General features: G+C 36.4%; 2 protein-coding genes across 2 annotated transcripts; one reads left to right on the plus strand and one right to left on the minus strand.

Moving 5' to 3' along the window:
- The first annotated feature begins 3,660 nt into the window (after positions 1–3,660).
- Positions 3,661–8,858, plus strand: LOC132091899 (brain and acute leukemia cytoplasmic protein-like). The gene is made up of 4 exons (XM_059497984.1): positions 3,661–3,765; positions 4,362–4,739; positions 7,391–7,581; positions 8,004–8,858. The coding sequence occupies exons 2-4, from the start codon at positions 4,556–4,558 to the stop codon at positions 8,175–8,177; spliced, it is 549 nt and encodes a 182-aa protein (XP_059353967.1). The 5' UTR covers positions 3,661–3,765; positions 4,362–4,555; the 3' UTR covers positions 8,178–8,858.
- Positions 8,859–9,487: 629 nt separating this feature from the next.
- On the minus strand, positions 9,488–14,310 carry LOC132091900 (nucleoside diphosphate kinase 6). The gene is made up of 5 exons (XM_059497985.1): positions 14,198–14,310; positions 12,855–12,954; positions 12,505–12,544; positions 10,747–10,907; positions 9,488–9,879 (listed from the first exon to the last, which is right to left on the minus strand). Exons 1-5 carry the CDS (start codon positions 14,306–14,308, stop codon positions 9,728–9,730), a joined length of 564 nt encoding a protein of 187 aa, XP_059353968.1. The 5' UTR covers positions 14,309–14,310; the 3' UTR covers positions 9,488–9,727.
- Positions 14,311–27,911: the final 13,601 nt, after the last annotated feature.

Genomic DNA, 27,911 nt, shown 5'->3' on the forward strand with positions numbered 1-27,911 from the left:
TATATTAATATTGCTTTCTCCAGTTAAAGCCATCCCGTCTGAATCAGGAGGGAACTCATCAATGATGGATTTGTTTCTTTCAAACATTCAACTTTTCCCTTCACAAGAGGTTAATTGATGGCTTGGAGTAGTATGGATTACTTGTGGATTATGTTTTTATCAGCTGTTTGGACTCTCACGCTGACGGCACCCATTCACTGCAGAGGATCCATTGGTGAGCAAGTGATGTAAATTTCTCCAAATCTCTTATGAGGAAGAAATAAACACATCTACATCTTTGATGGCCTGAGGGTGAGTACATTTTCAGCAAATCTTAGTTTATGGGTTAACTATTCCTTTAAGGGAGCGTAAGATGACAATGAAGATAACCTAAATGTAAAAATATTAAATGAGTAATCACAATTAAATATTCAGTATCTACCAAAACTAGCTGATAACCACTGGTAGTGATATATCATACATCCCTAAAAAATTGTTCACACCTGCTCCTGTTTTAGGGCTGTGAGATTATGTAGTTCAGTTTTTCCTCATATAGGCTGTGATGGATGGGGTGGATTTAGCTCCCAGCGTTGTGTGGACTGAGCTGGGCTCGAATGAGCGAAAACTTGTGGGATCAAAAGAGTGGAGTATATTCTGCCAGGAGAAGCTAGTCTTGATGGGAATCTTAGCTGCCACAGAAAGCAGGACCCCATCACCTTGACGAAGCAAAATCCAGTGTGGGCAACTATACTCTCACTGCATATAAAGTAGGGAAGTGTGATTGTGAGAAAAGTAACAGCTCTGGCCAGATGAAAAAGAAGAGCTTGTTCAACATGCAGCTGGCATGGTTTTCTCTTTCATTTATCTAAAAGTTCCCTTTCATTCATTTCAAAGTCAACTGCACCGCTGCACTGAACACAATGAATGTGCCTTGAAAAGAAGGGGCTGTATTTGGAGGGGGAAACAACAAGCATAAAACAAGTCAGACATAAATACAATAGAGGATGTCTGTGGATAGCAGATATGAGCTTGAGTAATGTTTTATGCTATTAAAGCCCCGATTACGCTTGTAGTGCATGTGTGTAGCTTTGAGCGCATCTAAATGCTGGTGTACTTCTAAACATTGACAGATATAATATAAAATCCTGCACTACACAGATTTTTGTCGATTCGGATTCTTTCTAGTTTCAGTGTCCGTCCCCTTATACCACCAGCAACTAGCAAGAAGTAAATCATATTATGGCATACTATGACATAAAGAATAAAAGCTTTGGAGCCAGTAAGATGTAAAATAAATAAATAAAAATGTAAATGATTGTTTTATTTAGCAAGGACATATTAAATCGGCTGTAATGTCAATAAAGACATTTATGATGTTACAGAAGATTTGTTACACTTTTTTTGACCTTTCTATTTATCAAAGAATCCTGAAACAAAATGTATCACCATTTCCTCAAAAATTATTAAGCAGCACAACTGTGTTCTAAACTGATAATAATAGTAAATGTCTATTGAGCAGCAAATCATCATATTAGAATGATTTCTGAAGGATCATGTGACACTGAAGACTGGAGTAATCTTTTACCATCACAGAAATAAAACACATTTTAAAATATATTAAAATACAAACCCATTTGTATAAATTGAAATAATATTTAATGAATATTTCAATATTGCTGTTCTTTCCTCTATTTTAAAGGGACAGATGGCACAGCAGTCAATGTTGTAGTGCAGGCCTCAGTTTTAACCCTAGTTAGGAACAACTACCAACGTTACTGCAGGTCAAAACTAGAGAAGACAATAGTGATCCTCTCAAAACAGTGCCTGCACTGCCCCCATCTGTCAAAAAGTGCACAATATCACCACTCTACAGGACTCGAGACTTATTTAACTGCTATGCTCACGGTGAATTTTAAAACCCAATTAAATTGCTTTCCATAAGCATATTACGATGTCTTTTAGTGTTGCAAGTTACAGTGATTAATAAAAGGTTTACATTTTCCTATTGGGCTTTAATATTCACAGTTATGATGTCTATTCAGTGTTCAAGCACATTCAGTCACTTGTTTCATTCTCATAAAAGAGCTGAGACATGCATGTAATATACTGTCAGACAGATGTTTGAGGACTATAACTGTGCAGCTACATTTTATCCTCTAGTTTTCTGCTTTACACAATCATTTTGAAAGCACATCAGGGTCATAAATGGGGTATAAATTGTTTTTATATACAAAGTGCATTCACACATACACAGTTTTAAACATTTGCATTTCTAAAATCTTGTCTCTCTTTTCATTGGTTGCTTTGTTTAGCAGGGGTTTCATTAACACAGACAAATGTGGAACGCAATGGCAACTTCAAGCATATGGTGAATGGGTTTGGAATAAACAAACACACAGTAATCATCTGAATCACACATAAAAATGGTGTAACTACTGATATTGGGATTGGGGTATTATAAAGACATACATGTTTTCATATACGTTTTTTGACACAGGTATATAGAGTTAACCAACTAAAGATCATTTGGGTAATATAAATTAGATGTGGAATGGACTGAACCTTGTCTGAATGAATGGATATCCTTTATGTGGAGAGATGGGCACACCAATTGACTGATAGTGAAAAGTATCAATTGTGAGGTAAAAAAGATGAAACACATACACAAAAGCATTACGAAATCCTAGAATTGAAAGAAAAAAAGTCAGAATTGTGAGAGAAAGTATAATATAAACTATAAATATAATGTCAGAATTGTGATAAAAAGGACAAATGTGAGATAAAATGACGCCATTACCTCTTAAAAACATTTTATTCCATTGCGGATAGAATTCCTTAATTTTCTCTTTGGCATACTGAAGGAAAAAAACAATGTCAACTGCCAAATTTTTACTGCAGCATTTAAATATTCTTCATTTTATCCCCCTGTTTTTGTTACAAACATGTATGACATTTTTATTTTGCAGAGCACAAGAGTAGATATTCTAAACCAAACTATTTTTTTATGACACACTCTCAGACACACATACAAAACATTTAATATAAAATTTTAATTAATAGAAATACAAATTAACAAACAAACAAACAACAACAACAACAAAAAAAACTCTAAAAAGAAATAATTTAGGAAATCAGAAAAACAGCCTAACCTGAAATAATCATTTCTATCATAAGTATTTAATCATATATAATGTACATAATAAAATATTTAAAAACATTTAATAGACAAAAATATTGATATATGAATAGCTGAAACCTCCAGTGTTGCACATTACAGTCAAACCAATTATTCATCTAAATCAGGAGGTCAGTTGTCATTATGCGAAAGGCATATCTTCCAGAAATGCAATGAAATTCTGATTCATTGCGATTTCAATGTCATCAGTTCTTATGGAATGGTCCTTAATAACAACAGATAACAAACTGCTGTTTACAAAACTATTCTCAGTTATTATCTTGTGTTCAGTAATAAATAAATAAATAAATAAATTGCTGTCAAAAAGATCCACAAACATTTTGTACCACACATAGACCACACATAGACACATCGTTGTAATCTCGATGTGCTGTACATTTTAAGAACAAGAGATGGAAGGGTCAGCATCATTCACATCGAGAGAGAGAGAGAGAGAGAGAGAGAGAGAGAGAGAGAGAGAGAGAGAGAGAGAGAGAGAGAGAGAGTTCGTCGCGGTAGAGCCACACTACGGATTTTGTAGGCTTATGTTTTGAAAAGAATGAACGTATAACGAAGAAAACTGTCCTGACACTGCTCTCTGTCGACTTAAGGTAATGTCAAAAAATTTGGTTCGCGCGAAAGACCACAAGCCAGGCACCCAGCACATTTGATAGACTTAATACGTGTTTACATATGAGCGTAATGCATGTTTCTACTCATTATTATATTAGTAGGCTATATAATCCGCTGTATCTGCATATGAAAGCAGCGTGCAGCGTCAGCACAGAAAAATACGATGCGCTCATATAATGAATTATCTTTCGCTTAATGATTGCATGACAAGAAAATTGTTTAACGCACATCGCTGGATTAAAGTTAGAAATCTATTTGGAATATAATTCAGGCTTTCCTTATTATTTGAACCAGAGGAAATGTCAAACTCGTCTTTGTTTACATCATGTGCTGATCTATAGCCTAGAAATAGGAAACGGTTTAATTCATCTTATTCATCATTCAGATATCACTTATTAAGTGTGTATGGCGTATAATGCGTAGGCTAATATTAAAATATTTTAAAAACAAAAGTATACCTATATTAATCAAATGTTCAATCTTCCAATACTTTAACATCAAATTAGTATTTTAAATCCCACTTGTTGTCTTGCTTAGGATCACAGCAAACATTACAGTTATTTCTCTTCCGCAGAATCAGTCCCAGATCTTCATGTTCGACTGACACCTGGCCAGTGGAGGACTGATTTTTACATCAAAATGATGCTGCTATGGGTTGTTGATAATAAATGACATCACTCAAACCTCTACCTTTCATTTGCTCTTCGGGAGGTGTTGTAATGGACCTAGGATCCAAGGCTGTGTAGGAGTGGATTTGTTTTGGACATCATGGGCTGTGGAGGCTCCAGGACAGATGTGTTGGAGCCGAGATATATGGAGAGCTGGACCAAAGAGACAGAGTCTACTTGGCTGACGAGCACGGACACAGACATACCCCTGTCCTCCATCCAGAGCATCCCCTCTGAAAACTCTTCAGAGGTGGGCTTCCCATCAGAGAAGACCGCCAACCTCGGTGAGACTGACTGAGATCATACAACCCGAATTCCGGAAAAGTTGGGACGTTTTTTAAATTTTAATAAAATGAAAACTAAAAGACTTTCAAATCACATGAGCCAATATTTTATTCACAATAGAACATAGATAACATAGCAAATGTTTAAACTGAGAAAGTTTACAATTTTATGCACAAAATGAGCTCATTTCAATTTTGATTTCTGCTACAGGTCTCAAAATAGTTGGGACGGGGCATGTTTACCATGGTGTAGCATCTCCTTTTCTTTTCAAAACAGTTTGAAGACGTCTGGGCATTGAGGCTATGAGTTGCTGGAGTTTTGCTGTTGGAATTTGGACCCATTCTTGCCTTATATAGATTTCCAGCTGCTGAAGAGTTCGTGTTCGTCTTTGACGTGTTTTTCGTTTAATGATGCGCCAAATGTTCTCTATAGGTGAAAGATCTGGACTGCAGGCAGACCAGGTTAGCACCCGGACTCTTCTACGACGAAGCCATGCTGTTGTTATAGCTGCAGTATGTGGTTTTGCATTGTCCTGCTGAAATACACAAGGCCTTCCCTGAAATAGACGTTGTTTGGAGGGAAGCATATGTTGCTCTAAAACCTTTATATACCTTTCAGCATTCACAGAGCCTTCCAAAACATGCAAGCTGCCCATACCGTATGCACTTATGCACCCCCATACCATCAGAGATGCTGGCTTTTGAACTGAACGCTGATAACATGCTGGAAGGTCTCCCTCCTCTTTAGCCCGGAGGACACGGCGTCCGTGATTTCCAACAAGAATGTCAAATTTGGACTCGTCTGACCATAAAACACTATTCCACTTTGAAATAGTCCATTTTAAATGAGCCTTGGCCCACAGGACACGATGGCGCTTCTGGACCATGTTCACATATGGCTTCCTTTTTGCATGATAGAGCTTTAGTTGGCATCTGCTGATGGCACGGCGGATTGTGTTTACCGACAGTGGTTTCTGAAAGTATTCCTGGGCCCATTTAGTAATGTCATTGACACAATCATGCCGATGAGTGATGCAGTGTCGTCTGAGAGCCCGAAGACCACGGGCATCCAATAAAGGTCTCCGGCCTTGTCCCTTACGCACAGAGATTTCTCCAGTTTCTCTGAATCTTTTGATGATGTTATGCACTGTAGATGATGAGATTTGCAAAGCCTTTGCAATTTGACATTGAGGAACATTGTTTTTAAAGTTTTCCACAATTTTTTTACGTAGTCTTTCACAGATTGGAGAGCCTCTGCCCATCTTTACTTCTGAGAGACTCTGCTTCTCTAAGACAAAGCTTTTATAGCTAATCATGTTACAGACCTGATATCAATTAACTTAATTAATCACTAGATGTTCTTCCAGCTGAATCTTTTCAAAACTGCTTGCTTTTTTAGCCATTTGTTGCCCCCGTGCCAACTTTTTTGAGACCTGTAGCAGGAATTAAATTTTAAATGAGCTAATTAAGTGGATAAAAGTGTAAAATTTCTCAGTTTAAACATTTGCTACGTTATCTATGTTCTATTGTGAATAAAATATTGGCTCATGTGATTTGAAATTCCTTTAGTTTTCATTTTATTAAAATTTAAAAAACGTCCCAACTTTTCCGGAATTCGGGTTGTATTTCATATCTTATTTTTGAAAGCTTTTAAAATTAATGTCTTTGTATTTAATTAGCTCAACATATCAGTTCACCTTAGCCACTACAGTTTTAGATATCATGTTCTTCGAATGATATTCCCTTTCAAGACGGAGAGGCAAAGTGTTGTGAGGCTGCTGTTGGTGAGCAAATCATTCAAGTAGGCCTCTTGTTGCCATGGAGATGGATTAAATCCCTTTAGTACTTCAGTACAACAATACGAGCAGGGATGGCACAATTTTTAGTTTTATACATATACTATATATATATATATATATATATATATATATATATATATATATATATATATATATATTTATATATTTATATATATATATATATATATATATATACATATACATACACACACACACACTACTGATCAAAAGTTTTAAATAATTGTTTATTATTATTATGTAAATAATAAATATTTTGTCTTATATGCTTGCCAACGCAGCGTTTAAAAAGTAAAATAGTAACATTTGTGTAATTTTATTCCAATTTCAAATAGCTGTTTTTTATTTGTATGTATTTTGAAATGCTATTTATTCCTGTGATTCCTTAAATTTGAAAATATATTATTGTATTAGTAATTAAAGCATATAAAGTATATATTATAAATATATAAATAGTATGTTTTAGTAAATATAGTATATAGTCACAATACTGTTTTTATTTTATTTCTTTTTTAACAAATTGGCCTTGTATGTACCAGTGGTGTACATATGTATGATTTATAAATAATTTATAAATCATACATATATGTATGAATGCCTATTTTATGAATATATCTTAAATAAATTTTTCATTTATTTAATTCATATACAGTATATGACAGTTAAAGGAATACTATTTACTGATAGATAGATAGATAGATAGATAGATAGATAGATAGATAGATAGATAGATAGATAGATAGATAGATAGATAGATAGATAGATAGATTGTAGACCACTACAGTGATTTTCTTAAAGAGAATTAATAACTTCCATATTTCTTTCTGAGCACAGATCTCTTTGATGATGCTCTGCCTGCTCCAGCTCAGGCATATCTGAAAGTGTGTTCTGCCATGTCTGAGGTGGGTCTGAATGACGTGAAACCTGGCAGCACCCCTGCAATCCGCTCTTCTCAAGAACAGGAAGTGCTGTCTTCTTCTGGCCCCACATTGCAGAGGAGGAGCATGTTCCGAACTGAGGAAATAGTGAGTATTTTAATAGAACATAATGGTTGTTTTTGGTTTAGTCTTCTGCATGCAGCATGAGTGAGATACTATGTATATTAATATTATAATTTATTTTTATATTTTTGTATTTATTTTAATTTCATTTAAAGTTTGTTTTTTTTTGTCATTTTTTGTCAATTCAATTTTTTTTCTCAGTTTTAGATGTAATTATTTTAGTACATGCTAAATTAAAATGTGAAATTGTGCACTGAAAACTATAGCTGAAATAAAAATAACAATAATAATAAATAAATAGGAAATAAAATGTGACCTTCTGATTATTTATCTGAGAAATGCAATAGGTATCAAGAAATGCAATAAGGGGAAACTGTAATAAAATGTTAAAAAGGTTTGGTAATAATTATGTCATAATAATTATAATATTTCAATGTCATCATTAGACCAAATGGCAGGACAACCGGATGTCCACCAAGCAAGTGACCATCACTGTGACTCAAAGTATCGTGCAGGTGGATAGGAGCGGGAAGATCAAGGAAACATCCCAAACCACCTATGAGCTCATGAAACCAGTGGATGGTTTGATGGACGCAGCAGCTGACTCAGTGCATCAATGAGGTTTACACCAATACCTCATGAAGACTGTATCTTGGGTTTTAGGAAAGATTTGGTGAAGATGTCAGGGACCAAAGAAGTAAAAAAGAAGCAGGGATCACCTAAATGAAGAAGTTCATTAGTGCTATGATAAACATGTTTCAAGTGTCAGTTAATTGTTAGTTTCATTATTCTTTGTTCTACTTGACTGATTTAATAATGTCCATTTTTTATGTACATCTTTCCTCTGTAATGTCTTTGTCAAAATATTTGTTTTTCTGATGCCAACAAAAATAATATTAGTAAAAGCATCTACTGTACATACATTAAAGCACAGGATAGGTGGACCCTTAACGACTGATTTTGTGAAAAAAGTTTTCCAGAAAAGGGGTGGCTTGAAGTTGATGTACTGCTTTAATTTAGATTTTGGATTTGAAAATCAGGGCTCTTACTACCACATTATTGTTGCCTTTAGCTTTTTTGGGTAAAAGTGCAGACATTTGTTCAAAACCTAAGTACAGTTTCTGTAGCAAGCTAGCACTAATGGTAAAAGTGCTGTGCAAGAAAATAAAGCAGCTCTGTTTTGTTATTCCAATATTGTTTGATATATCACTGCTTTACTCACAGAAAGATGATGTTTATAATTGAATTATTAAATATCTATTGTGGTAATTTGGAAGTGCATAATAACTATTACTGAATCCCAATCTTTCTCCTGCTTCAGTCTCTGAATTAACATTTGACAAAAAGTTTCTATATATTAACATTAATTAATTAGGTATTATAAAGTAACAATGAGCAGCATTTATTAATATAGGTTCATGTTGATTTTTTTATTGATATTTTACTATCAATTTGTAAACAACATTAGGTATACTTGGCATAGGTTATTATTAAGAATTTGAATCTATTTGATATAAAGTCATATTTTCAAATTCCTTAAAATTTGCATTAAATTGGTTGATTTTGAAAACAATATATAATCAGTTAAAAAGTATGAACTTGGTTCAAATATGGCAAGTTGTGGAACAAGAAAGATTTAATTAGTTAAATGCTATGTGATTAATAAATGTAATTGATTGATGATACATTTATAAACCTGGTTATAGTGCATTTAAAACATTTGGTTTAATAATATTACATACTATTAGATCATGAATGACTGACAAATATGCATCCGATTGTTTATTAATATTAAAATGGTTTAATCCAGATGGATGGAAATTTGATCAATTAAAAATTAAAATCTTATACATTTACGGTCCTAACTATATTCTGTTAATACATCATAACAGGGACACTGTGTTAACTTAAAAAAGAACTGTGCTTAGAGTTTGCTACGTCGAAGTAAACATTTATGGACATCTACTACAAAGCTAGAACAAATATTAATTTATACATAAATATAAAACACATACAAATGAATATAATAGTCTTGGCAGAGCTGCTGTAGAGGTATTTTGTGGCCACAAAAGAGTAACATGGCAACTTAGAGAAAACATAGAATGCTGAAATATCTGGTGAAAAGTCACATTCATGTAGTCCTATAAAAGCACCATCAAACCAGTGATCATCATGTGTCCCAGTGGAGAGTATGTATTTGTCTCTCCTCATTGTATTCAGTAAGTCCCAACCTAAAACGTGGCTCTTCCCTCGACATCCACTCATCGGCATTGAATTCTGGAAAGAAAAATGAAATCTCTCTCTTGGCAGAGTCAACTGAATCTGAGAGAAAGAAAATAATAAAAATGATGAAGCTTTACAATAGAAGAATATTGTTTTTATTTAATGTATTTAAGAAATTCGTTTTTATTTTAAAATATGTGTTATGGTTTAGGACTTATTTAGAGTTTTAAAACAAACATTCATTAGGCCTTTTCTAGAGAGGTTATTAACTGTTTCGATATGTATTTGATCTTGACTATTTAGCCAGTGTAAAGAACAGTTGACCCAAATATGAACATTTGCAGGAAATGTATTCACCCTCAGATCATCCAAGATGTAAATGAGTATGTTTCTTCATCACAACAGATATGGAAAATTTGCTCACCAATGGATCCCCTGCAGTGAATGGGTGCCATCAGTCCAAACAGCTGATGAAAACATCACAATAATCCACACAACTCCATCAATTAACATCTTGAGAAGTAAAAAGCTATATGTCTGTAATAAATCCACCATTAACATGTTTTTAACTTTAAACCGTTGCTTCTGTACAGGAAAAAGAGGTATTATGGATAGAGGACTGGCATTTTGTCCAGAAGCAACAGTTTAAAATTAAACCGCCTTAATGATGGATTTGTTTCTTAAAAACATTAAGCTCTTAACTTCAAAATTTGTTTTACATTTATAGACTGAAGTCACAAGGATTACTTGTGTTTTTATCAGTTGTTTTGGCTCTCATTCCGACGGCACCCATTCACTACACAGGATCCAATGGGAATCGAGGGATTTAAATTTCTCTAGATCAGTTGCGATGAAGAAACAAACTGATCTACATCTTGGATAGGCTTAAGATGAGTATATTTTTAGCAAAATTTAATTTTTGGGTGAACTATTCCTTTAACTGTTAAGTGTTCATTGTTACTCTACCTGAACCATGAATTGTGTTTCTGGTGTCTGTCAGCCCGTATTGGCCTCGCAGGGTGTCTGGTGAAGTGAAGCGAGCTCTAAACACTTTTGTTGGACCCATCATCCCCCTCCAGTGAGTGATAGCATCTTCCCTGGCTAGGATGTATGCTCTCATTGGGCCACTATTGTGGGAATATAAGTGAATAGCAGGATTACACAGGGAGCTGTGACAACCCCGTGTTCGCACAGATGGCTAAATGAAACTGAATCCAAAAGAACATTGATATTTTTCCTAGATGACGTTAACAGTATATTCAGGACTAGTCACAAAAGATGAGCAGTACTGCCTTAGTGGCACTGCTGGTGCACAAATGGAACTAAAAGCTTGGGAATAATCAGCTTCTTATTTTGAAATGACTCTGACGTACACTAAAAGACACAGTTCAGTTCGAGCACTATGCTAATGTTTTATCTTTCTCAGACAAAGACATGTTCTGAGGACAGGATTCCATGGTAACATTGGCCTCACTGTCTAAACTGGATCAACTACTACATTAACAACAAGCATTGATGTCCCTCTCCACAAATGAGAGAACATACACTCACCTAAAGGATTATTAGGAACACCATACTAATACTGTGTTTGACCCCTTTTCGCCTTCAGAACTGCCTTAATTCTACATGGCATTGATTCAACAAGGTGCTGAAAGCATTCTTTAGAAATGTTGCCCATATTGATAGGATAGCATCTTGAAGTTGATGGAGATTTGTGGGATGCACATCCAGGGCACAAAGCTCCTGTTCCACCACATCCCAAAGATGCTCTATTGGGTTGAGATCTGGTGACTGTGGGGGCCATTTTAGTACAGTGAACTCATTGTCATGTTCAAGAAACCAATTTGAAATGATTTCGAGATTTGTGACATGGTGCATTATCCTGCTGGAAGTAGTAGGGATGGACATGGTCAGAAACAATGCTCAGGTAGGCTGTGGCATTTAAACGATGCCCAATTGGCACTAAGGGTTGTGCGTGTTGTGGCTTCACAAATGCTTTGCTGCATACCTCGGTTGTAACGAGTGGTTATTTCAGTCAAAGTTGCTCTTCTATCAGCTTGAATCAGTCGGCCCATTCTCCTCTGACCTCTAGCATCAACAAGGCATTTTCACCCACAGGACTGCCGCATACTGGATGTGTTTCCCTTTTCACACCATTCTTTGTAAACCCTAGAAATGGTTGTGCGTTACTGGTTGTCCCAGTAACTGAGCAGATTGTGAAATACTCAGACTGGCCCGTCTGGCACCAACAACCATGCCACGCTCAAAATTTCTTTCCCACTCTGACATTCAGTTTGGAGTTCAGGAGATTGTCTTGGCCAGGACCACACCCCTAAATGCATTGAAGCTACTGCCATGTGATTGGTTAATTAGATAATTGCATTAATGAGAAATTGAACAGGTGTTCCTAATAATCCTTTAGGTGAGTGTATCTGCATTAATTATTCCTTTTGAGAGGAAGAGCAGCAGAACAGCATACAGTATCTGTATATTCACAATAATTCAATATACACTATCGCTTTAAAATTTAGGGTCAGTAACATTTTGTAATGTTTTTTTTAAGAAGTCTTGTTCACCAAGGTTGCATTTATATAATACAAAATACTCTAATATAGTAAAATATTTACCTATTTTACATAATATAAAAAACTCCTACTAGCTCCTTCACAGAGCCACTGTATCAAATAAGTATCAAATAGTGTAGAAATGACAATAGGCATTTACCTTGACATGAATTCAACCAGTCTTTGATAGAAAAAACGTCCTGTAAAATAAAGGGATGATAACCAAAAAATAAACGAAATGGCTCTTGCATACATAATACAGACATTTGAATGTGAGGCAGCTGCTTTTCATTGGAGTCACAATATGATAAGCTGAGTACTGTGTTCTCTCTCCACATGCTGTGTCAACATTTTAACTCCAGGTTGTGTGAAGCCTTTACTATGACTTACCCTGTTTAAAATCAGGCATCACACAGACACCCACACATGTACTTAACCATTCAATCTGTTACAAACACAGACCTTTTTATTCATGTAGTGCATAATATAGGAAGAAAGATTCTTTTCTACCTGCATGTTCAGCATAAAACCTTTCTGAATCTTCTGTTCTCCACATCAGATCCTTCTTTCTGACTATAATGAAGTTTTTGAGAATCTTCTGATGAAGAGCCTGAAATTAAAACAAATATTATATTAAAATGTTGCTGATCTCCTGTGCCCATCCGCATCTCTTAAAACTTAAACTCACTGTCGGTGAAAATGCATTGCTATGCTAATGGAGGCCTGTTGCTGTTTTGCAGTAGGTCTTTTCATTTAACGTTTGCTCTCAACAACAAGACAACAAAGGATCTTAACAGAAATAAAAATAGTTAATTAAGGGGTTTAGTCTCGTTGGTGTAAATTAAAGCAATCAGGGCTTCAGGTTTTAAACCACTTGTATGAGGAAATTGTTACTAATTAAAAGCACCTTCATCTCTTTGAAGCAACAGACAGCAGAAATTAAATCAGGCGAGACATTGGCTTCATTTTTAGTACAGACAAATAATTATGTAGCTTTAAGCCTCCACATATAGTTATAAGACATCCATCTTTTCTTAATTAAAATGGTAACATTCAGCAGGATGGGTATAGGGGAGACGGGCTAGGTGTCACACTTGTTACTCCAGTGAATGTTGCTCATGATAGGTTTCTTTTTTTTATAGCAGGATGAGTAACAATCTGAAGTAAACCAGGGATTCCCAAACTTTTTTGTCACACAAACCCTTTTGACTGAAAATATTTACTTGAAGTACCCCCTGAAACTTTCAGATTTATATCAATCTTTTTTATAATATTTCAAATTATTTTGCATTTCATTCATCACATTTACATGTTCACAGTTCTCTGAAGTTGGTTAATGGCCACATGACATGCAATTAAATATATTTCATCTTTTGTAGTAAGCGTTTCATTTTTATTGCTCATTTGAATTTAATACACAAGCACACACACACACACACACAGAGAACACAGAGAGACATATATATTACATACAAGGGATAGTTCACCCAAAAATGAAAAAGAAAATTCTATAATTCGTATTTATTTTATATAATTTTAACACGGAACATAAAAGATATTTTGAAAAATGTCTCTGTTTTTTTATTACCATACAATAATGTATATAAATAGCCTCCAAAACAACTGTTAGAGGAAAAAATACTCTTTCGTGTAGTAATTAGTGTTCATAATCAAAATCTTATTATTAGACCTTATAACAAGTCACAGACCCCCTCCTGAATTTCAGTTGCTAATGTCAAGGGGGACTCATAGCACATCCACATGGTGTATGTAATGTAGACACCACAAAGTTCGTTAGATTTTTTCCTTAATTATTTGTATAATCAGACAGGTGCAATGCAGTGTCCTCTCACCTCCAGAATGAGCGGATGGGCCACAGCATCGGGTTTGACGACAGCGAGGGTGAGCTGCAATGCATTCACACACCGCATGCTGCACGGCTTAACACTTCTACTAAAAATCATCAAGGGTCTTATGTTTCCCCGTGATTTGTCTTTATTTACACGATATCCAGCAGCTCTTGAAACACTTAAATGCTCGTGAACATTTCACAGCTCTTTTATTTTCCAATGCTCTGTGAAACATGATACATTAAACGATAGGCGATCCACCGAAAACAATTCCCGTTGTTCATTCGGTGTTTAAATTGGTTTTCAGTCTGATTTCTCAAGAGAAATAAGGCTTGGTTTCTAAACGTGCTCCGCGCTGTGGTTACATGGGCGCCGCCATCTTGCCCGGTAGTAAACATAGGAAGTTACACAGCGCGCACGCGCAGCTCTCACCAGAGTCCTACTATTTCGACCAACCCGTGCAATACAACTGCTTTGTTGACAATAAATCTACATCTAGCCAACACAATAACTGATATTCGTTTTTAACGAAACAAACTGTACCTCGAATAAAAATCTTGTAATCTATGCTTGTTTAAACACATTTTAACAGGGGATCATTGCGCACTCCCATGCTGTTCTTTATTTTAGTGCTAAAAAAAGTATATTATGTTTGATAAAATATATAATATGTACAACAACCCATTTCCTAGCAATGCTGTGGAAAACTTTCAACCAAAATACAGAAAATAATTCAAAGTTACAGATATAGCCCAATGTTACACCTTCCCTGTTGAAGGCAATAGGAACAACTATATATATACATACATATATATATATTTACATTTACATTTACATTTAATCATTTAGCAGACGCTTTTACCCAAAGCGACTTACAAATGAGAACAATAGAAGCAGTCAGGTCAACAAGAGAACAACAACAGTGTACAAGTGCCATGACAAGTCTCAGTTAGTCTAGTATAGAACGCATAGGTAGGTTTTTTTTTTTTTTTTTTAATAAAAAGACAAGAAAAGGAAAAGTGCTAGTGTTAGTTGGTTAAGTGCAGGCGAAAAAGATGAGTCTTTAGCTGTTTCTTGAAAATGAGTAAAGACTCAGCTGTACGAATTGAGATTGGGAGGTCATTCCACCAGCTGGGCACAGTCCAGGAAAAGGTCCTTGAGAGTGATTTTGAACTTCTTTGGGATGGTACCACAAGGCGTCGATCACTTGCAGAGCGCAAACTTCTGTAGGGCACATAAGATTTTAGGTAAGTTGGTGCCGTGCCAGTGGTCGTCTTGTAGGCTAGCATCAGTACCTTGAATTTGATGCGAGCAGCTACTGGTAGCCAGTGTAACCTGATGAGGAGCGGAGTAACGTGAGCTTTTTTTGGCTCATTGAAGACAACCCTCGCTGCTGCATTCTGGATCAATTGCAGAGGCTTGACAGTACATGCAGGAAGGCCCACCAGGAGAGCATTACAATAGTCCAGTCTGGAGAGAACAAGAGCTTGGACAAGAAGTTGGGTTGCTTGCTCTGACAGGAAGGGTCTAATCTTCCTAATGTTGTATAAGGCAAACCTGCAGGACCGGGTAGTTGTAGCAATGTGGTCTGTGAAGCTTAACTGATGATCCATCACAACTCCTAGGTTTCTAGCTGTCCTCGAAGGAGTAATGGTTGATGAGCCCAGCTGTATAGAGAAGTTGTGATGAAGCAATGGGTTAACTGGAATCACCAGGAGTTCTGTCTTCGTAAGGTTAAGCTGAAGGTGATGGTCATTCATCCAGCTAGAGATGTCACTCAGACAGGCTGAAATGCGAGCAGCTACCGTCGGGTCATCTGGTTGGAATGAGAGGTAGAGTTGGGTGTCATCAGCGTAGCAGTGATAAGAAAAGCCATGCTTCTGAATGACAGATCCTAATGATGTCATGTAGATTGAGAAGAGAAGTGGTCCAAGTACTGAGCCTTGAGGAACCCCAGTAGCAAGGTGGTGTGACTTTGAAACATCACCCCTCCAAGACACACTGAAGGATCTGTCAGAGAGGTAGGACTTAACCCACAGGAGTGCTGTTCCAGAGATGCCCATCTTTCTGAGGGTGGACAGGAGAATCTGGTGATTAACAGTGTCAAAAGCAGCAGAAAGGTCCAGTAAGATGAGTACCGAGGATTTTGAAGCTGCTCTTGCTAGTCGCAGGGCTTCAGTAACCGAGAGCAGAGCAGTCTCAGTTGAGTGGCCACTTTTGAAGCCAGATTGGTTGCTGTCCAGGAGGTTGTTCTGTACAAGGAACATAGAAAACTGGTTGAACACCGCTCGCTCAAGTGTCTTTGCAATGAACGGAAGAAGGGATACCGGTCTGTAGTTTTCAAGAAGCGCTGGATTTAGAGATGGTTTCTTGAGCAGTGGGCTTACCCGAGCCTGCTTGAATGCTGAGGGAAATGTTCCAGAGTGAAGAGAGGAGTTGATAACGTGAGTAAGCGAAGGTATGACTGAAGAAGAGATCGCTTGAAGGAGGTGAGTGGGGATCGGATCAAGTGGACAAGTAGTAGGATGATTGGACAGGAGAAGTTCGGAGACATCCATCTCTGAGAGTGGGGAGAAGGAGGAGAAAGAGTGTGCATCGTTCATTGTGAAGTTGTCCTCAGTCTGCGGTGTGGAGAATTGGCCGCTGATGGATCTCGTCTTATTTGTGAAGAAAACTGCAAAGTCGTCCGCTGTAAGAGTCGATGGAGGAGGTGGTGGCGGCGGATTAAGAAGAGAAGAGAAAGTCTTGAAGAGTGTCCGAGCGTCACAACAGCTGTTAATTTTGTTGTGGTAGTAGGATGTTTTAGCCGTGAAGACATTTGCAGAGAAGGAAGAGAGGAGAGACTGATACACACTGAGGTCTGTAGAGTTTCTTGATTTCTGCCATTTCCTCTCTGCAGCCCTGAGTTTAGAGCGATGTTCACGGAGAACCTCAGACAGCCAGGGGGCAGATGGGGCAGTGCGTGCTGGTCTAGATAACAGTGGGCAAAAGTTGTCCAAGCAAGATGTTAAAGTGGAGCAAAGAGTGTCCGTAGCGCTGTTCGTGTCCAGAGCAGAGAACTGAGAGAGTGCAGGAAGCGAGGATGAAACCACAAAAGATAGGAGAGATAGAGAGAGTGAGCGTAGGTTCCGTCAAAAGGTGACCTGCGTTGGAGTGTGAGGCACTTCAGGAGTAAGTGCTAGGTTAGCAGTAATGAGAAAGTGGATTTTAACAGGGTGGGTTACAGTAATGGCATGTGATTCAAATGAACCAGTACCTGTAGGTGGTGGCTGAAGATCAAATTTCCATTCTTTTGATATAAGGAGACCTGTCCCTCCACCCCTCCCAGTGGTACGAGTAGTGTGGGAACAAGTGAAATTAGTGGAGAGGGCTGCAGGGGTGGCAGTATCTTCAGGTTTGATCCAAGTCTCTGTCATTGCCATGAGGTTGAGACCGGAATGAGTAGCAAGAGAAGAAATGAAGTCTGCTTTGTTAACTGCAGACTGGCAGTTCCAGAGACCAACTGGAATAGAGAGCGTAGTAGTAGAGGTCAGAGGGACAGGCCGTAGGTTTGTCAGACAGGCCTTCCTGCGACGTCCATAGCGTGCTCTCCGAGTGTTAGTAGTGATAGTAGAGATCTGAAAGCACATAGTGACTACAAGTTTAAGATATTTGAGAACAAGGTATACAAAAAGTAACGAAAGAGGAGAAAAGCAATACTCAAGTGCCCAGTCGGTGTCCTTGCTTGGTGGAGTCACGCAGGTATAGTCGATTGTCTTTACACTCGTCCGTCTTCACACGAGGAGGGCTCACACGAGGGCTGCCGCGACCGCTGCCGCGGTGAAACTTAGCGCTTTTGTATTAGCCTGATTTCCTGTGATTGAAGTCAGCTGGCCACGCCTCACTATTTAGCAGATCGAAACCAGGCAGTCCCGCGATAGGCAAACGCAAAACCAAGCGCTTTCAGCACGTATTAACTAGTGATGGCAAAATCGAGGCCTCGTGAACCAATGAAACAGTTGAACCAAATGTGCCATATTGTTTCGAGGCTTCGAATCAATCCGACACCCGTCTCAACGGTGACACCTAGTGGTCACTTGCAGGTGTTGATCTGAAACAACCTTGACGAGCCATTAAAAAAATGTTGTTTTTTATTATTATAATGTTCTAATATGTGAAGCTTGTAACCTATAGGCTCCTCACTGTGCATAATGTTATTTTGGTCATGAAAAATGAATATTAATAAAAGAAATCAAGCCACAATGTCTCACTTTTTTAGAGATTTTTATTCAAAAATATTAATTTATCTGCTGTGGAAGGACTTAGCCTACTTCTTTTTTTACATATAATTTCTCCAGCCTTTGAAAAAATCCTCTCACAAGGGACACTTGTTGCTGGCATACAATGATATTTTTTTGCAAGGACATACAAATGAGGAAAGATTACTGCTCGCTCTTTCCAGTAAGTTAGTGGATCATGAGTTCTGGGCAAATACGCATCGTTGATGTATTTTTTCACTTCCACTGTGGCATCAGCTGTAGCATTGTGTATCATCTTGGTTTGATGGATGCGAGTATCAAAAAGTTCCCATAAACTGTCCTGTGTTTCTTTTGGTGTTGATGTTGATGGTGATGGTGATGATGATGATGATGATGGGTGTGATGTTGACATTTCTGGGTCTGAATAAAAATGAAAACAGCAATTAGTAACAAATCCTAAACTGACGGCATATATGAAGGATATATTATATTACATGATTCAGATTACATAACATAACACAGACTGAAACTGCTCACCAGGATTTGTGTTTGAACGCATCAGTGAAGCACACTCCAGTGTGATATGCTTTTCAGCTTCCTGGGCTTTGGCAGCATTTCCAAATGCCACATTTTTGAACCTTGGGTCCAGCAGTGTAGCCAGTGCCAAGGCTCTAAAACTCTCATAACCTCCACATCTGGAGTGCAGACCTTCTTGCAGATGTGAGCCTATGAGCCAAAACAGGAGAAACACATATTTATAATAATGACAATAATATGACAGTTATGGCCAATCACATGGGTAGTATGGTCATTGTGGCCTACCTAATTGAACAGTTGATTCCTGCGTTGCATTTCCTTTTTTCTGTGCAAGCTTGTGCTGCAACATCCTGTACAGTGGTATAAGCTTTGAAGCAGACACTCTCTTTTCCTCTGACATCTCTGTTGTTGCGAGTTTGAATGGTTGCAGTATTGACAATGATTGTTCAATAATGTCATAATCAATACTTGTCAGGGGAGCAGTATCATTGTTTAAGTTGGAAAGTGCAGCAGCCACTGGTTCACGTTGGTCATACAAGCGCTGTAACATGTCAAATGTGCTGTTCCATCTCGTGTCAACCTCCTGTATCAGTTTCAGAGTTGGTCTTCCCATCAAGCTCTGCATCTCCACAAGCTTGTCCTTTGCTTTGCAGCTGGATCTGAACAACCCCACTATCTTTCTGGCCTTCTGGCGTATTTCATTGATGACTGGGGTTTGATCTAGTGCCTTTTTCACAATCAAATTTAAAGTATGAGCAAAACATGGGACATGGCGAAGGTGGAGTAGCTGGGCACTTAGGATCATGTTAGATGCATTGTCAGTCACCATGCACTGAACTTTGGAGGTTATTCCCCACTCAGCCATTAGCAAGGCTTTAGCCTCCATGAGATGCTGGGCTGTGTGGGTTTGGTAAAACCTCCTTACACCCAGTACAACAGTTGCCATTTTTGCCTCTGGTGTTATGTAATGGCAAGTCACACCAAGATATCCATCCATATTAATGGAGGACCACATGTCAGCTGTAAGGCTAACAAATTCGGCCTTTTGTAGGTCCTCCATTGTCTTCTCCTTGGCTTTGTTGTACTTTTCGCTGACCATTATTTTAAGCACCTTCCGGGATGGGAGGACATAGCTTGGATCAAGCTTGTTCACAAATGCCCTGAATCCCTCATCGTCCACGATGGTGAAGGGCTGCAGATCCTTCACCACCATGTTTATAAGAGCCTCATCCAATTCCCTCTGTCTGACTTTTAAAAGAGAAGACAAAACATACTTTCAGACAAATACATTGGAAAAATACAGCTTCAATTAGTGCACATCTATTAAAAGTATAGCCTACTGGTTCATTATTTGGAAACCCTCCAGTGTTTATAATCAGTGCTTTATATAACTTATAAACTTTATAAACAGTGTCCCAAAAGGTTGTAATTATATTTCAATTATAATTATATCCCAAACAATGCATACCTTGCTTAGATGGCCCAGCAGTGTCAGTAGCAGGCCTAGGTACAGGGGGAATGCCATCCTCTGCACCCTGCAAAATGGCAGGATGAGTGCTCCTCAAATGGCGCATCATGGATGATGTATTGTTGCAGTAGGCTAGCTGCCGATCACAATACACACATCTCACTTTATTTGGGGTTTCTAAATGGAAATGCTCCCACACCACAGATGTACGGCATCTCTTCTGGGGAGCTTCCATTTTATCTATCTATCCAAATCTATCTATCTATATATGAATCGATCTATGTATCTAGATATGTATCTATAATCTATGTATCTATATATGTATCTATCTATAATATATTATAGATAGATACATATATAGATAGATTACAGATACATATATAAATACATATATGTATTTATATATGTATCTGTAATCTATCTATATATGTATCTATCTATTAATCTAGCTGTCTATATATATTTATATCTATGTATCTATTAATGTGTCACTATATGTATACTCTGTCTGTCTCTAGCCTCTCAGTCAATGTGTTGTGTAAATTTAAATGTAAGTCTAAATTGCCTATAACTAATCAAATCGCACTATGTCACTATATCACCAAAAATCCGCTATCTCAAAGTCAAACTCCTCTCACAAAAACCCACGAGGTCAAAATGCGTTTATTTCACTTTTATACAGATGTGCGATTGTGTGGTCTGTTCCCGACCGTTCCAATCAAACGCTGATTCGGCGGACGTGAAACACTTCGAGGCTTCGTTTGGTCATAGTCACGTGACATGGGTGTTTCGAATCACGCTTCGGATCAGTGTTTCGACACATCTGGGCTTCGGGATCTCGCAAAGCTTCGGAACGACTGTTTCGCTTCAGCCATCCTTACTTTCAGCACGTATATATATATATATATATATATATGTGTATATAAGAATAATAAAGACGTCTAATAAGGTTTCTTCTACCTTAAGCTGACATTTAGAGAAACAGTGACTTGTGATCATCTGTAGTAGCTAATGTCATGTGACAATACAACGGTAAAACAGAGCAGCCTTGTTCAGGTTGTTTAAAAGATAGTTAAAAGATAAAGTTGATGATGCTCAATGAAAATATAAATAATTATATTCTGTATAATTCATGTTTAGTTTTACATGTGAGTTTGTCTTTACATGCATGTGGGGGATCAAGCATGAAAATTGTTTTAAGACAGCCATAAAACCTATAGTGATGATGCAGTAACAAAAAAGTAGACCATTTGATGATTTTTGGGAATTATTTTCTTAACACTGATCTAATTATATTATAATCATGGCATATTTCTTTTTTTTGTGACGTCACAGCTTCAGGCTGCAGAAAATAGAATCCTTGATTTTCACAACCATATTGTCCTTTGTCCATTTGTCAGGCAGTACGATTATGTCAGTTTTGACCTAGTTACTCCAACTTTAACCTGACCAACAATGCTCACACGTTCATTCATTAGGAACCCCCGCTTTTCGGTGAGATTGCTGACACCAGTTGAACCAATCCATATCCCGTTTTGACACCCTGCCTATTTCATGTGGGTGTTTTAAGGAGTGGCAGGATGGGGTCAGAGGTGCATTTCCTGCCATATGACCATTTGGTCTGCTGCTTAGTAAAATCTAGCCTTCATTTACTTAAACTGTAGCCTACTTGTGACTGGAAAAATACATGTGAAGGTGTTCACCAGCTAGTCAGAGATTTAACAGCAAATCACAGAAATGCTTCTCACATGAAATGTGAATTGCAAATAAATAATTTAAAAAAAAAACATAATACAAAACTATTTGTTTTTATTCAAAGAGCATCTTTGTGGGGCAGGGAGTAAGCTGTGTACCTCTCAGTTGCTAGCACCTGTTTTGACATCTACTGAAATGCAAGTGTCCTTTGACCTTTTCTGTTCCCATTCTTCACAGCGCTGCACCAGACTCTCACAGACAGCTGTGTCAACCTCAGCAGGAGCAACTGTCATACCTACAGAAGGACAACACTTTTAAAGCTGAAGAATTATGATGTGTCTTAACCAGCTCCACCTTTAGATGTGTATTGATGACTTTCATATTACACAAGAAATCACATGTATCAAACACACACACATGCAAAACTGCATTTCTGTCATCATTTACCCATTCCAAAACTGAATGACTTACCCTTTTCTTCACAACAAGACATATTTTGATGAATATTTTCATTTTCAATTTTTCAATATTAAATTTTCATTTTTGGATGAACTATTTGTTTAAGTATACAAATTTGATCATGCTCCTTTTAATTAAACTGCATTTATGTTTTCCCAGGTGGTCTAAAATATCCCTCTGTCTCTTTTAAATAAATCATATTTGTCATACATCTAAGACATTAGTTTACTTTTCCGGATTAAAAATATGATCTTCCAGTGTTTTAAGAAACCACATTTACATTTATGCTTTACATTTTACTATGTTTTTTTTCTGATTCAAGATATAGATTTTCTTGCTTTCGCTGGGAATTGAACCAATGTCCTTGGGGTTGCTAGCACCATGCTTTACTGTTTGAGCATTGACCTTAGTTTTTTTCGAGTGCTTCTGTCTGCATATTCAAGTGTCTTTTATTACTATATACTAAGATTTAAATTAATAATTTGATACAGTACATTTGTTGTGTACATATGTTTTGACATATGTGTGCATATATAAAAAAATATCTGCATTACATCCGTAATTACACTTTTGACCCTACTTTACTCCTTAACCCATTCTTAAACCTAGTCATACCAACAGTCCTGTTCCTAACCATATCCCACCTCAATAACAACAAAAGTGTTTTGCAGTAAAACATGATTAGTAACAGTAAATACATTGCAACAAATGTAAGTGCATACAGCGCCGCCGCTCCCACCACGCGCATCACGCACTGTGCGTAGGGCACCAAGTGCTGAGGGGGCACCAAAAATAGCCTAATGATTTTTTTTTTAAATGCCAGTATTATTTCATTAGCCTATAGAAATATTAGCCACATTTTAGCCATGTATATGTAACAAAAAAGGGGGAACAAGAAAGATATTTAATAATTGCTCTAGTCTAGTCTAGAAAGTACCCCCCCCCGTGCCGGATGGTCCGTTCCGGTTGTTCGGGCGGGTGAACGTTTTTTTTTTCTCGGGGTCGGGGTGGGGGGCATCATAAAGGAATTATGCTTAGGGCACCAAAATGGCTAGCAGCGGCACTGAGTGCATAGTAGTTAAAACACCTAATATAAAGCGGGACTGTCTAGAGTCCTAAGAAATACATGTAATTTTTTCCCAAATTCCGTTAGATTTTTTTAATGATTTAATAGATTCAATTTTAATAATTTTATTACATTTTAACAATCAAAAATATGTCTAATCAATTACATTCATAAAACTTTAACAACTTAGTAATTTATTTAAATTTTTGCAATAGCGCTCTAAAAAATATTTTATTTTTCTGAAATTCTGCATTGTCTGATTGAATTTCTATGTATTTTATGATATTATACAAATTATCAAAATGTTATCAAATGCATACAACTTAACAATTTAATTAACTTTTTAAAATGTCATTAAATGAAATTCCTTTCATTTTTGGGCAAACAAAGTGCTGCATAACAGAGGTTTACAGTTTAAATTTAAACATGGATGACACATTATTGATATTATTTGATATTGCTCAATAAATACATTTAATATATTGTATTACTTTTGTTATTATTACTTCAAGATGCACATTCTAATGTACAATGGTAAAAAAAAAAATCTAATAATTTCTGTCAAGTTATTATATTTGGGACCGAACATGATTCACAACCTTTGCATTTATCTGTCATAAAAGGCCTCTAGATTAAGGGGTCTGAGTGAAAGAAAGGAATTATTTCTCAACACTAGGGCTTTAGTTATGGGTGAATGCTAATATGTATAGTTATGGGCTATGGGTGGATGTTTATATGTATAACTTTGTATGTATAACTGTGGTTATATGATCAATAAGCTCCATTCAACACAACAACCACATTATCATTGTTTCTATGCAACGGAGCAGAAAAATAAAAAAGATTATAGCTAGCTGCTTCCAGTCTTGTGCTGTGCGTTTGTCCTGGGAATCAGCTGTTTAAATTGCACTGCCTGAAAAATTATATGTCAGCCTCCGGAAAAAGACAGAGCTAAATGACCTCTTCGAATAAACTGGGATGCTGCTGACCAAATGCTAGTGTCAGAGAGAAACAAAGTTATTAGCACTGTGGGGCCCAGCTTGACTGCCTGTATTAAAAATAAACAGAGCGGTCAGATTTGGAGCTTACGTTCTCCTCAAACACTGAGCATTCTCTCTCTCTCTCTCTCTCTCTCTCTCTCTCTCTCTCTCTCGTTCACTATTTTCCCGTTGACATGAGTGAACACTTGTTCTGTATTGTTTCCGTAGTGTATTAAAGACACACCCTTACAATTGTTTCACAGCTTCCATTGGATTAGCTACTGAAAATGACTGGTCATGGTAGATTTTAAATTGTTATGTTTCTTGTATGAATTATGTTTTTAACTCAATGTTCATTTGAACAGTGAACAATTTAAAATTATGAGAAACTACGACATATTTTTAGCTTTAGAAGCAAAAATATCTTCACTAACAGGTGTAATGACCTGTGGTTATTACTGGAGACATATGTTGTAATCCTAATGTGCAGCCACAGGAAACAGTAATTGTTGAGCATGCATGGTACTGTTCCTGAGAAGAGCAATGCTGCTGGCTATTTGTGGTAGTTTAATGCTGTTAAAAGGGTGCAGAGTGTTGGGTTTCAGAGCAAGCCTCATCTCTGGCCCTGGGTCTCCTGTTGCCTGGGCTTCTTTTAGAACACAGGTGCTGACTTCAGGGGTACTGGCATGCTTGTTGCAGGGGAAAATGTACCAGACCTCTCCCATTTCCTCCATAGAACTGGGTTGGGTTCATTCTCTGGGTGGCTCATGAAATCATGTGGTTTCAAGCACAGTGCAAAACCGGACAGTTCATCAAACTAATAAGAGTATCAAATGAGCATCAATTTTTAACGATACACATTAAAAGAATGTAATGGACAAAAGTCTGTACTACATTTTTTTTAATGCTTTTTATGAAGTTTCATGTCTGTGACAACTGTTGTAAGACTGAATTATTAATATTTTACTGAAAATTATATATTATATGTTTCAAAATGATTATTGATTGTATTTTTGATTTAATAAATGCAATAAATTGCATCCTTTATATATATATATATATATATATATATATATATATACATATATTTAAATCATCATCTTGTTATATACAGTAACATGATCACCACAAACACACAATTCATTTAATTGTTTAAAAAACAAAACAAAATAACCGTATTATGAGCATTATATTGAGTAGGTGTCTTAGACTTTCGGGCCCCACTGTAAAGACAATATTTTATTAAGTTAGAATATCATCGAGGTGCTTTGTTAGCTCTACAGAATTGTGTAAAATGCTACAAAATAAATGTTCAGAAACATTTGTTGTCATATAAACATTACTGTTGATGCTCAGAAAAACTGTGCTTGTAATGTTTGCCATTATCAAAGTAAACTGAACCATCTTGATCACAAATCTTTCCAGCCTTGAGCCTAAAACCTGCTAGCTTATCAAATCCAAGACAGTAGTAACACTAGCTTGTTTCAGCTGTGACTACTAACCCACAACTGTACAGAAGTCACTTGCCCACAGTTGTATTTCTGGTTTCTCTTCTCTCTCCCTAAAGGAGCCATTGAAATTTGGTGTAAAAAGAGGAGCAGTTGGTGTAGGGTGTCTCAAGGCGAATGTGAACAGCTGAGGTGTGATTTCACAGGCTCGCTCTCCCCTGTCACTGCCCTGATTGGGTTGGACAGCAGCCATAGGAGAGGCCCTGGCTTCTAAAGGACACCAACAGGTGGAGGACCACGGGGCAGAGGGGGGAGTATAAGGGAGGCTGAGCGCTTGAAAAGGCCGAGAGCATGTGGCCATGTCTGGGCAGAATCCACCAGTCATGCAAAGAGGACCATACACTGTAGCACTCAGCAGAAGAAGGAAGATGGGAACAGAAAGGTGTGGGGAGAGTTTTCATTTGTGGCTAGATTGAGTTGGCTATAGGCAAGTTTTTGTTGATTTGTTTTTTCTTTTTTTAACTTGAATAGTCTTTACATTATATTAAGACTATTTATTAATAACTTATTTTTTTTTACTTCTCTAAACTATTTTTGTTCTTTATATATATATATATATATATATATATATATATATATATATATATATATATATATATATATATATATATACAGTACAGACCAGAAGTTTGGAAACATTACTATTGTTTTTGAAAGAAGTTTCTTCTGCGCATCAAGCCTGCATTTATTTGATCAAAAATACAGAAAAAAACTGTAATATTGTGAAATATTATTACAACTTAAAATAATAGTTTTATATTTGAATATACTTAAAAAAAAAAATTTATTCCTGTGATGCAAAGCTGAATTTTCAGCATCATTACTCCAGCCTTCAGAGTCACATGTAACATCCAGTCTATCACATGATCATTTAGAAATCATTCTAATATTCTGATTTATTATGAGTGTTGGAAACAGTTCTGCTGTCTAATATATTTGATGAATAAAAGGTTAAAAAGAACTGCATTTATTCAAAATAAAAAAACATTTCTAATAATATATATTCTAATAATATATTTTCTTTTGCTGAATAAAAGTATTGATTTTATTTAAAAAAAAAAAAAAACAGAAAGAAAAAGATTTACTGACCCCAAATTACTTACCAGTAGTGTATATTGTTATTACAAAATATTTATATTTTAAAAACATAGCTTCTTTTTTTTATTTTATTTTTTTACTTTTTATTCATCAAAGTATCCTAAAAAAGTATCACATGTTCTGAAAAAATATTAAGCAGCAGAACTGTTTCTAACTTTGATAATGAATCATCATTTTAGAATGATTTCTAAACGATCATGTGATAATGATCCTAAAAATTCAGCTTTGCATCACAGAAATAAATGATCATTTAAACTATAATAAATTTAAAAACAATTATTTTAAATTGTAATAATATATCACAATATTAAATTTTTTCTGTATTTTTGATCATAAAAAAATGCAGGCTTGATGAGCAGAAGAAACTTCTTTCAAAAACATTAAAAATGGTAATGTTTCCAAACTTTTGGTCTGTACTGTATATATATATATATATATATATATATATATATATATTAATTCTTTATTGGCAAGGCAGTGAAGGTTAAATATCAAATTATTTTTGATTAAATAAGAGTAGACAAACACGTACCCATTCCATGTCTGGGATGAAATTTTTCAACTCTTTCTAATACACACACACACATATATATATATATATATATAAAGCTATGTATATTATATATATACCTCCATTTTTATTTTACGTTTGGGCTGAGATGCTGGGT

This window comes from Carassius carassius, chromosome 18 (assembly GCF_963082965.1).
Source record: "Carassius carassius chromosome 18, fCarCar2.1, whole genome shotgun sequence".
Taxonomy (NCBI): Eukaryota; Metazoa; Chordata; class Actinopteri; order Cypriniformes; family Cyprinidae; genus Carassius; species Carassius carassius.